At 49.3% G+C, this 12,097-nt stretch overlaps 1 protein-coding gene across 6 annotated transcripts in view; it reads right to left on the bottom strand.

Moving 5' to 3' along the window:
* The window catches only part of NAV2 (neuron navigator 2), a 367,706-nt gene that overhangs the window by 102,085 nt on the left and 253,524 nt on the right, over positions 1-12,097 (bottom strand). For all 6 annotated transcript variants that reach the window (XM_045825827.1, XM_045825831.1, XM_045825829.1 and 3 more), the window contains one exon: positions 10,928-11,050. In XM_045825827.1, the coding sequence (XP_045681783.1) occupies positions 10,928-11,050 (123 nt within the window). The remainder of the gene's footprint in view (positions 1-10,927; positions 11,051-12,097) is intronic.

The following is a 12,097-nucleotide window of genomic DNA, read 5'->3' as shown; positions in this document are numbered from 1 at the left end:
GGTTCTGTTTTACTAATACTGATAGCCTGGTGGGGGAAAACATAAGAAAAGTTTAATAAAAATAAATAAAACTGTGAAGTTAAAACAAATATGCAAAGCATCTAGGAGAAAATTTGGAACACAGCAGGTGCTTCTGGGAGGAGTTCAGCCAGCCTCCCAGGGGACCGCACCTCTGGTGTCCCCGGGGCCCTCAGGAGCTGCCCCCACACTGACAGGAAAACATGGGTCCTTTTCCCCCACAGGAATGCAACAGCACAAGGCACAGCGTGCCCAGAGATCCGCCCTCAAGTGCTGGGCCAGCAAAGCCAGCTTCTGGCTGACCAGAGGACACCCAAAGTGCCCCCCACTCCCTTCCTAGGGTCCCCCTGTGCACCCTGTAAAAGGCCACAAGACTGACTCTAGCCCCATCCGAAATGCCCTGTGGTCTGTTGCACGCCTCCTCCATGGGCTGCATACTCACGGGTTCCCCACAACCCACGTCTAAACACCCCGAAGCAGCAGCCAGGAAGGACACTTTATAGGCTCATTTCGCCACTGGGGAAAGTGTAGGGTTGTGCGCCCCTGCCCCCAAACTCAGGGCAGGCTCCCGGGAGAGGCAGTGATAGGAATCCTTGAGCCATGCAACCATCTCATTTCCCCCGGTCCCCACCCGGTCTCTCCCACTCAGCCTTGCCACATCCCTCAAAATGTCAGAGTCTCCCTTCAGATCTCGTTTCAGGCAATTTTACAGTGCTGAGCAGCATGGATTAACGAGGGGGATAAATCAAAGTGCCCAGTGGACGAGGAAAACCAGCAGAGCACACAAAGCCGGGCCGTCTCCTGGGGTACTGAGACAGGAAAAGGCCCAGGGGTCCCCAGCAGAGGCCACTCCGGGGGAAGAAGGCAGGCCCTGCAGGGCACCCGGTGTGCTCCACGTGAGAACGGCAGCTCTGAGGCCTCTGCTGCAAGTTCTGGCACCAAAGTATCGGGCTGGCCAAAAAGTCTGTATGTTGTTTTCCACAAAAGACACGTTTTTCATTTTCCCCAATAACTTAACTGACTTGGATATTGTGAGTATGTCGGCTCTCTCCCGCTATTGACTTCCAGTGGGTAGAGGCCAGGGGTGCGGCTAAACATCTTCCAATGCATAAAACAGCCCCAGAGCAAAGAATTATTTGGCAAAAATGTCAATTGTACCAAGAAACTTTGCGAACTACTTTTGACACGTTCTATCAGTCACAGCACCTTCTCCATACTCTGCACAATTTTTTTGTTTCAGTTGTGTTTCTACCTTTCTTAAAAGAGTGAAGCATAATATACCAAAAATGTTGTGTATTTTCTTCCATCTTTAGTATTAAAATAGCTGCACAAAAATTCACCAATTTTTATGTTTTTTTAAAAACTGTATGCTTATAGGACAGCTGTCATCACACAGTCTAACAAAATTGTTTCAATGAAGTTAGAGGTAACTAAGCACTAGTACAGCCATCCTGTGGAGGCGGGTGTAGGAGCAAACTTTTTGGCCAACCCATTAGTTAAATGTTCTTAAGAGAAAAATACGAGGCTCAACAGCTCCAAGCTCCCCTAAGATTCTCCTAAGAAAGCCTTCCCTTGATGGCAGCAGCAGGCCCTGGCAGGAACCTGAGCCACGCCCAGGGCCTCCCTGTCATGGAGCCTGTGGAAAATCAGACATGGGGGGAGGGCTGTCTTAAAGGCCAGGAGTCCAGGTGCCATCACCTTCGGAGCTGCCAGTGAGGCCCTCCTTCTGGGGGCCTCAGAGCCTCAAACACGAGGGGGGCAAGCGCAGCAATGGAAAGCAGAGGTTTTGTGTCCAGAGAGATGCAAATCCACGGCCTAACTTTGCACTGTGGCTTTAGGGAAGGAATGTCACCTTTTGGAGCCTGTTCCCTTATATGTAAAACTCCTGGTGTCCTTGCATACACCCAGGTGCCGTTGTGCCCTGCAGGACTGGTGTACCACGCAAAGCCTGCCGACTGCACAGAACATCACAGGATAGGGAAGTCCTTCCAAGCCCTGCCCCGACACTGCCCGATGCAGAGACTGACCACCCCACTCTGGACAGGCAGCGCTGATGGGGGGAACAACGTGCATCCAAGTCCAATTAAATCCCGAGTCAAAACACCCATCCAAATCAACACAATTCACTGCTTATCAGTCCCTCACAATTTTATCTGGATGAAAATAAGACTATAATGCCGTGAGCTTCAACTTCTAACATAATCTTGTCAAAGTTCCAAGTCAGAGCAAGAGCCACTGCAGCGCATGATAGAAGATTTCTTCGGAAGTGTGAGAAAGGCCCACGCCACCCCTGGCCACCCCCCGCCATCCCATCCACAGTGCTGTCCGTCCCGGGCTCCCCCGTTTTGTAAGATTCCACTCTGATCCTTCAGCTCTGGGTGTTCTTCAGTACCTGCCACCAGCAATAACAGAGGCTCTCTTTTTCTACCCTCCTCTAAGTGCATCAAGGCTGAGAGCAGGCTTAACTCCGAGGTGCAGAGAGGATGGATGCCTGGAGGCTTTCTCTCATCTCAGAGGCCTGTCCTGTGCAGAAGTGGGGGTGGTGGGGCTCAGCCTCCTGAGTCTGCACACACCAGAGGTCTTGGGTGAGTGAGGACCTCACTCCCAACATGACCATCACACGACGACACCTGTCACTGTGACTACCAGAGACCAGAAGTTCCTGGGGGACTCTGCTCTGCGCAGAGAGCTGCACTGATGAGCCAGCCACTCTGTTAAACTCTGCCCTCAAGTGACAGACAAGGACACTGGCTCACAGGAGCTCCGGGGCCTTGGGATCAGCCGGTCTGACCGCACTGATGCAGAAAAGGGGGAAGGGGGGACATCGTGCCCAGGATGTTCAGTGGTGGCAGTGCCAGATCTAGGACAAGGGCTCTCGGTTCCCAGGGCACTGCTTCCCTTATTGCATGGGCTGCATTCGTCACACTCACCCAAGAGACAACGCGCGTGGTCACCAGAGTTGCTTCAGAGTCCCTGCTTTCCGAACTCACACTGCGGTGACCTTGCTCCCTGAAGCCTGGAGGACAGCAAGTGGTCACTGGGCCACTCACTACCTCCCTGGGCCTCAGTTGGCAGAGGAAGAGGGCTGTGACAGACGGTTCTGAAGGTCTTTCAGCCAGCCCTGCATTTAGCTTCTGTGTGGACTGGCTCAGGGAAGGCGGCCCTGGGAAAACACACTCCTGGGCACGGTCACCCAGAAGAGAAGCTCGCGGCTGGCACAGCTGGCCAGCACGACGGTCTGAAGGTTACACTGTAACCAGGGCCACTGTTCCACGGGCCAGGGAAAGGGCTGCCTTATCCCCGGGCTCCTTTCAATCAGCTCTTACATTTCAGTAACAGGAATCAGGGCTAAGCTGCTCTTCAAAAGCGACCAAGGATTTTAAAGGAAACAAAAGAAAAGCCCAAATGGATGGCGAGATAAACAGGCCTATTTGGACACTTGGGTCATGTTTCTAAAGGATCTTTCCGATCATCACCGACAGGAAAAGAAACCTCCTGTTTTATCGTGATGGCAAGTCCCCAGCGTAGGACGGCAGGGAGCCCCTGGTGCTCCCGGTCCTTCCTGCTTGCTCCCCACAGCACCCGGGGAAGGTCTCTGGAGTGCTGGCACCTCAGATTACGATGGCTTATTTTCGGCGTCTCTTCCCTCTATTCGACTTCAAGCTCCTTGAGATTGGGGAGGAGGGACTACTGCTTACTCATCTTCTGGATCACCACTTCCTACTCTGTGTAGTAAGTGCCCAGTAAACAGCAGCATTTTCTGTAAGCTGTCACACATCAAAGCTCAGTCCAAGTATTTTATTGAAATACAACTGACCCACGGCACTGGTTAAAATTCCTTAACCAATTCAGTTGTCATGTTCCTCCCTGTCCCCCACCCACAGGAGCTACCAGAGGCCATTGATCAGATTGGGCGGCGCAGCGCCTGGCATCTGGGAGCTCTGCAGTAAATGTGTGATAAAGCGCACGATACAGAGTTGTCTCAGTAGTGGGGGCGGCAGCATTAAGCTAAGGCTATCCCTTGTATGCAACACAACAACAGTCACTAATGCCATTAATATATTTTCTGTTTTCACAGGCATGTGGTAGAGTTATACTTCTTTTCACCTCTGAATTTGAGTGTACCATGTGACTTCCTCTGGCTAAAGACAAGTGAATAGAAGTTTCATAGGCCATGCCGGCAGAAGCTTTAGGAGACAGTGGGTGGCTCACCATACTCCCCTTTCTCTTTGCCATGTGGCTCCTGAATGCTTTAAACAGAAGTCCCTCCGGCACCCTGGGTCCGAGAGTGAGAATGATGGACAGTGTAGCCTCCCACTGACCTGCAATGGCCAGATAGGGTGGTTTTTTGGAGTTGTCTGTTACACAGCCCAATCTATCCTGTCCTGAGTGATGCAAAGACTTGCCCACGTACATGGATTACAATGCAATGATTTTCTGTTGCAGGGCACAGGTGCAGTCAGATTCTGCCTTGGGGCTGGGAGCCTGTGCTTTGAGTTGCTAGGGGATGAACCCAGAAGAACGGTACCCCATTGGGGCTCTTCTCTTTGACCTCTCATTCTTGCTTTCATATTGCTACACATCTTCTCGTTCGTACGCTGAACAAACTTCAAGTCTACAGATTACCTTGAAACAACTATTGAAAAGGTACCACTTTTGGAAGATGTACTTTAGGGGGAATGAGTGTGGCCCCTGCCTCCATATCTCTCCCTCTCCCTCTCTCTCTCTCTTTCCTACATATCCCAGCCAAGGCTCTGCCTAAGAAATAACTGGGTTCAGGAGCTACTACCTCCCTGTGTTTCTACAGTTGACCTGAAACAAAGTTATCATGTCGGGCAACATTAGGAAGTGGAAGATTCTCAAGGGGCCACTACAATGCTGTTTTACTTTACTTTTTTTTTTTTAAGTGAAAACACTGCATGAGCAAGAAAGGATACTCCACAGACATTCTCTCTCTTCTCTTTACAACCTCCCAGGAGAATTCCTTTGTGGCTTAAGGTGCAGATGGTTTGCTTCCTGTCAGCACCAGCCCTCTGTTCAGCGCAGGTGGCCCCTGCCCACCCATCCCACAGGAAGCAGCTCTCACTTTAAAAGGAAGCCAGTGGCTCCAGCAGAAAAGAGGCCCTTGGGAAAGGCCAACACAGTAATTATTACCTTGTTACCACGGAAGGAGAGATTTGCCTCTAAGGTTCCTTTTATGAGCTCTAAAATGAAAGTGACTTTTACCCTCGCCTGCTTTGTTTCCCTGCTACAACACAAGCAGGAGAAGAAAGAGGAAGGAGGGGAAAGAAAACAGAAGGACGATCATTGATGTCAGTGTTAGAGGCATCTCTCTGTCCCAAGAAAAGGAGTACAGCCCTTGAATGCAGGGCTAAGAAAGCATTCAGGGGCACTGGTGGGTGTAACAGGCAGGAGAAGGCAGGAAGGAGAATGAGAGGAGAGAGGGGGAGGGGTGGGCATGAAAGTGAGAGAGAGGAGGGAGAGGAAGAGAGATCAACTGACTCAAGCAAGCAAAGATGAAGGCAAAATAGTATGGGAGAGGTTAGGAAGGTGGGGTGGGGGGGAAGTGAGGCAAAGTTCACTTTCACTTAGACCAATAGGAAGCTCAGTGCTCAAGTACCCAACCACGTAGCACCTTGTAGCTAGTATGTCTGTATCCTCAATTTCCATCCTTTCCTCCATGTCATGTCTTAACTTACACTCCCCCTAGTCCTAATGCTTCCCTTTAATACACAATTGTTCTGTTATTGTATATATTTACTCTAAGCTGTTATGGAAAGGAGAAGGCTTAATAATGTGTTAATTAATTAGATAGAAAAGAGTTCCAGGGGACAGCTCAGATGGCCCTGAAGGATTTGTAGGACTGAGGAACATTTTATCTTTGTTCAGGACTTCATAAAACACTTGCACCGCCTTCACTTGGTGTACTTCTCACAGGGGTCCTTAATTCTCCCTGGCCAGGTAGCGTAAGATATCCCCAGGTTCTGGAGACCAGGCCATGGATGCCTTGGGGGCAGAGGGTGCATTATTCTGCTGCCACAGGCTTGGAAGGTAGGCCATCGGAGAAGCCACTCCCATTGGTGTTCCTTCTCGTCCGCACATTCCAGCAGAGGCTGTGACTAACCAATCACTGGGTTGGGGGGCTACTACCTGGCAAGGGCTCCCAACAATTCCATCTGCAGGCTGGAGACCTCTGGCCTGGATTAAATTCCTCTCTGCAGGTCGGGCCTGAATCTGTGAATGCAGTGCTTGGTGCCAGGAGGCCGCCTTGTTCCACACAGATCACAAAGCCAAGTGGCGCCCTGGGTTCTTGTGACTCTCCCTGCAAGGAAGGAGGGCTCAGCTTGGCAGGCTGGTCAAATGCTAGGTTGCATAGTTACATCCTCACCCCATGGGACTCCCAATTCAAGCCGAAAGTGGGACAGCTAGGGCTCCAAATGCAGACAGCAGAGGCAGTGCAGGGACAGAATCCTACTGCGAGGGCAGACTCAATACCTGAAACATTCAGGGTTGGGGGACAAAGACAACCTAGTAACAGCAGGGGGGAAAAACGATTTCTCCTTCCTGCTCAGTTCCTTGGCATCATGTTAGTGGGCAATTTAGATTCTGTTCAAGTCTCAGGCTGATGGTTTACCACGCAGCATTAGTTGTTTTGCTTTGTCACTACCTAAATCATTAAAAGCCACTTAAGTTCAATAAGAATTCTAATGTTTAAATTTTTTTAAAGATTGTATTTCTTTTTAGAGAGAGGGGAAGGGAGGGAAAAAGAGGGGGAGAGAAACATTGATGTGAGAGAGACCCATTAATCCATTGCCTTTTGCATGGGCCCTGACCTGGGAACCAAACCTGCAGCCCAGGCCTGTGCTCTGACAGGGAATCCAGCCAGCGACTTTTCATCTTGAGGGACAACGTCCAACCAGCTGAGCCACACTGGTCAGGTCAGGGACGTTGTAATGGTTTAGTTACCAGGGGTATCCAACCTGCAGTGTGCACGCAGGCTGCATGCAGCTCAGGATGGCTGTGAATGCGGCCCAACACAGAACCATAAATTTACTTAAAACATTATGAGACTTTTTTGGTGATTATATGTCGCAAGGTGTTTAATGTGTGGCCCAAGACAACTCTTCTTCCAATGTGCCCCAGGGACACCCCTGGAGAAGCAAGGTACCAAGTAATTCCAAAGTCCCCCTCCTGATCAAACGCCCTTGGCAAGCCTGACTGCAGCCCTCCAGGTGCTCTCTATGATACTTCCATGACCCAAGGGTGCCATTTAGGCAGAGCATGTAGCTGCCTGTGCACACCGCATGCTGAAGCCGGAGGGTGATGACAGAAAGGGCCACGAGCACAGGGGTGACTTGCAAGGACAAAGAAAGGGACTCAGGAGTGGAAACTTCCCCAGAGCTGCACTGTAGGCTTTGCAAACACGCAGTTCACCAGAGTTCAAGAACTCCCGACGGGTAATGAGGGGACACAAACCCTTTGATGGTCTGGGATCCCAGCCCCTCGGCCCTGCTGGGCGTATTTCTTTTTCTTCCCAGGCTGTCTGTTCAGAGACCTCCACGCTAAAGTTCTCTTTGCTTGTCTGTTATCTGGGGCCTATGTCTTGTAATAAGCCACTTCGACTTGTCCCCTTTGATGCTCCCTTCTCAGCCGGCTGCCTCTCGTTGCCTGGAAGTAGCCTCTGGCGACTGTCAGGTAAAAACTGGAGCCCAGGGGTGGCAGCCCTGAGGAGTGACAGGAGATCGAGGACAGACTTGGCAATCTGGATTTACTGTCGTTATTTATTATTTCTCAGAGGCTGCTGGTGACACAGAGACTCACAAGCTGACATGGTCTCTACTTCTTGGGCTCGGGAGGTACACACTGCTATCAGTTACTTTTAATAACCCTGGAGATAACCCAGCCACAGCCTGCTGCAAACAGCCGGGGTCTGTGTGGCAGGTCAGTGTCCTGCAGGGCTGTTCCCTGGGGCTGGAGCTGGAGCCGGAGCCCGAGCCAGAGCTGGAGCCGGAGTGGCACTGCTGAGGTTAATGGTTTTCCTGCAGGCACGGGGAGGTGATCTGCACTTTGCCTGCTTGTCTTCCCTCAGCTGAGGTCTAATCAGGTCTCACCTCTCAGTACTTTTCCCATTTCCTTTGTAGAACCAGTCTGTTGCTTGTGTCCGAATCCTTACAGGCCAGTTGTCTTTTATATAAGGAACTTTCTGGAAATATCTCAGCTCTGGGACCTTCTTTTTTTTTTTTCAGGTTAAAAGGGAAGGATTCTGGAGAGGTGCTGGGTTCTCTGTATTTTTCCATATGTCTATTTTAAGTTATTTAAAGAACATATTTCCAATTATTGGAACAAGAATAGAATTGCCTAACCAGCAGTGTGCAGACATCTGCACACTACCTTAAAAAAAATAATATATCTGCACACAGTCTGTGATATTCTTCCTTGATATTTCACATGAAATAGCCTATACTATCCTTACCCTAAGCAATGTTTGTAAAATCATGGGTTTTATGTAATATGATGAAATATTATAAAATATTATATTTCATTATATTTAAAATATTAACTTTTTAAAATATTTTAAAATATTAAACTTTAAAATATTAAAATTAAAGTGAAATTTTTTTTAAATCCTCACCCAAGGATATGCTTTATTGATTCTAGAGAAAGAGAAGAGAGAGAGAGAGAGAGAGAGAGAAACATCGATGTGAGAGAGAAATATTGATTAGTTGCTTCCCCTTGTGCCCTGACTAGGGATTGAACTCACAACCTTTTGGTGTACAGGACAATGCTCTAACCGACAGAGCTACCTGGCCAGGGCTAAAATGTAATTGTTAAAAAGAAGTATTTCCCTGTCTACCATCTAGAATTATTTCCTATATGACTAATGTAAACCTCCCACTTGAGGACAGTTTGGGGAGAGATTTACATGAAGAACTTTACAGAAACAAATCAAATGCTATTTCAACTTAGCCAAAGATGAAGCATTTCTTTGGTCTATTTACAATAATTTTGGAGATTAAAGATATTTAACTTATTCCAGAATAATGCACAATGTCTCCCTGCCTACAGGTCAAAACCTATATAAAATAGGAAATTTATAAGTATTATTAAACCCTTTTCATTAAAAAAAAAAAGCCACCTGAATTCTTTCTTTAAAAGCTGGTCTGTCATCCACTTAGTCTTACACGATCACATCTGAGCCGTGTCCGTCGGGGGAGAACCAGAAGACACTTCCGTGTGGCCCACTATATGGGCTGATCTAGAAAAAATACAACCGGCAGAGCTCTTCTTCCCAGCCCCCACCCAGTGCCTCCACCTCCAAAAGCAGAAACAAGCTCAGCTGTGATCTGTGATAATTCCATTAACCCTGCAACAAAGCACTAAATTAAACAGCCTGGCACAGACTCTTCCCCTGCTAGAAGGGGAAACGAACCTCAGAAGGCCTGCACTTCATGCCGATCGATTTACCAACCAACCACATGTTTACAGGAGAACGCAAACAAGCCAAATAATTGGCCGGTGTTGTGACATCTCCAGAGAGGGTGTTACAGCAACTGATTTTTTTACCCCTGATAATATTTCCTCTAAATATTTTAGTTATAGAGAGCTTCAGCTTTAGGAAGAGTTCTCCAGTGGTTCATCTTTCTGTGAAATCCCCAAACCAATACTTTAAAAAAATAATTTACAGGAACAAAACGGACTGGAGCTGGTGCTGCAGTGGAAAGCCTTTTGTCGTCTCCAGTATAAATCACCACACTGGACACAGGGGACTCTGAGAGGGACGCATTCAAGTCCGTGGCAGAGCCCGGGCCAGATCCCAAGTTCCTGACAACTGATTCAGTGCTTCCTACTTCAGCCTAGGCTTCCCAGGCTTCCCTGCGAGATCGTGAGGAGAGAGAGCTCTTCAGCAAATGCCATTTCTGGGGTGACTTCAGTGTTTGTCTCTTTAGTAGGCTGCCCCATTTCTCTGAAGCCAGAGAACCATGGAAATCACCCATCTCCTTGTAAACAGCGCGCCCTGCTACGGGAACAGGAAGCTGGACTTGGGCTGCAAACACCTGGCTTTCCGACACAGGAGGTGCAGCCCCCGAAAGAGTACAGGGACTGCCAACCCCTCACACCAAAATCCACGTAGCATCACATGAACCCAGACGTGGACAGAGGCCAATCAAGTGTGCCAGAAAAATCCTTCAACAGATAGATCACCAAGGGGCCCTGAAATCTAGAAACACAGCACATCACAGCTCGCAGAGGTCCTGGGGGTCCTGACAGCCCAAACCTCTTCTTTAAGAGACTGCTCATGGTCACCGAACAGGTTTGCATCCGAGCAAGGACTAGAAATGTGGATGCCAAATATTCTTCTTTCTTACAGTATTTTCTGGAGCTCTTTGCATCTCTGACAGCAGCTGCAATGAAGACCGGTTCAGCACCATAACCTCACCTGCTCCGCTCTACAGCCTCCGCACTTCAGCCTTGCCTCCTGTTACCAAGTAACAGCAGACTGAAGGTGAAGCCAGCTCCGCCAAGGCCGGGAGAGCTCCCATGTGCACACAGACCTCCTGTGCACCACCAGGGACTCTGTTCCGAGGTGCAGTACCTAGAAAGCTGCCTAACAGCTTTCTGGGAAGCCAAGCAGATCCCCGGGGCCTGCTGAACTGACAAAGATGCATAGCAACAGTCAAAACAACAACAGAAACTACTCAGAAGCAGCGCCCCAGCAGAGCAGGACTCAGCCCTTCAGCAGCCCTCTCCCTCCTGCTGTGCCAGCTGCCAACCCCAGGCGTGGCCTCAGGGCCTCCCAACCTCTGCATGGTTAAAGCAGCACCATCACTCCAAGTATCACTGCCCTCATTCCGCAGGTCACTGTGAAATGCCCTCTGAACCTGGACAGGCCCAGGTGAAGCAAGCTTACCTGTCAGCATCCCCGAGGCCCAAGGAGGTGTTTCTCTGCAGGGTCTCCCGCACCACAGCCATCCCATCAGGGAGCCGGTTCAGGCGACGGGTGTAGAGGCCAAGTCCACCATCAGTCATGTACCTTTAGAAGGAGGAGGATGCAAAGGTATGGTCAAAGGCAAGTCCTGTACAGTCTTGTTGTTCACATCCAGAAGCCCTGTGTGGCCATCCTGTGCTCGAAGGGGAAGGGACTGAGGCTTTCCCGAAACTCTGTCACTCATCACAGCCTCGGGCCAACGCCACAGCTGACTCAACCCAAGGATCACCAGCTTGGTAGCAAAAACAGAACTCAGCTTAGCAGACTCACAGGAATCTATGAAGCTGAGGGGCACTAACTAGTGAATAACATTAAATATCAAATGTATTCACGACATTGTTTTTTAACGTCAGCACCTATACAAGTAGGTGTTTCACCTGAGAGAATGAAACTGGCAAGTCCCAAGGAAATCATAGGGACAAATACTGGGCATAAAACAGGGCAGTGGAGGGTGCAGGCAAGCTTTTAAGGGGCAGAAAGGAAAGACAGAGGATCCAAGAGTCACCTTTGCCATCACAGGCAGGTCTCTTCTCTGGGTTTTTCATTTAAACTATGGGAATATACCACGGCCTTCCTGCGTCGCAAGGCAAACAGGAAAATTAGTGAGATAAGGCACAGGAAAAGTGCTCTGCAACTTGCATTGCACCGTGTCAATGAAAGCCATTATTAGGACTGTTGTCATCTTGAAGTATCTGTAGACTGTGCATTTCACCTTTGATAACAGTGCATTTGGGTGGTTGTCATGAAACTATCTTCTGAAGAAATCGGTGCTGTCCAGGGAAGGGGGTGACCCTGGAGCTTTCTGTGCAGACGGCTGACGATCCGCAGACCGGACCAGCTCCTGAGACCTTAGCTGTGAGTAGGAGGTAGTTCAGGTCCAAAGCAGCTTTACCTATCCACCTCGGCTCCTTCGCAACATGCAGTCAAGGAGACTGCTGTGCTACTACCCGCTCTTGAGGGGAGAACAGGACAGCAGAGCAAGAAACCAAACTCAGGTCCCTGTGATTCCCACATGGGTCCCATGAGAAAGGCTTTCGGGGCGTCTGAAATTGTGTTATACATTTCAAGTCAAGTAAGAAGACCCGTGAGTAG

Source organism: Phyllostomus hastatus, unplaced genomic scaffold (genome assembly GCF_019186645.2).
Source record: "Phyllostomus hastatus isolate PE091 unplaced genomic scaffold, TTU_PhHast_1.1 phas_scaffold_585, whole genome shotgun sequence".
NCBI lineage: Eukaryota > Metazoa > Chordata > Mammalia > Chiroptera > Phyllostomidae > Phyllostomus > Phyllostomus hastatus.
This window is presented reverse-complemented; position numbering and strand designations above follow the sequence as displayed.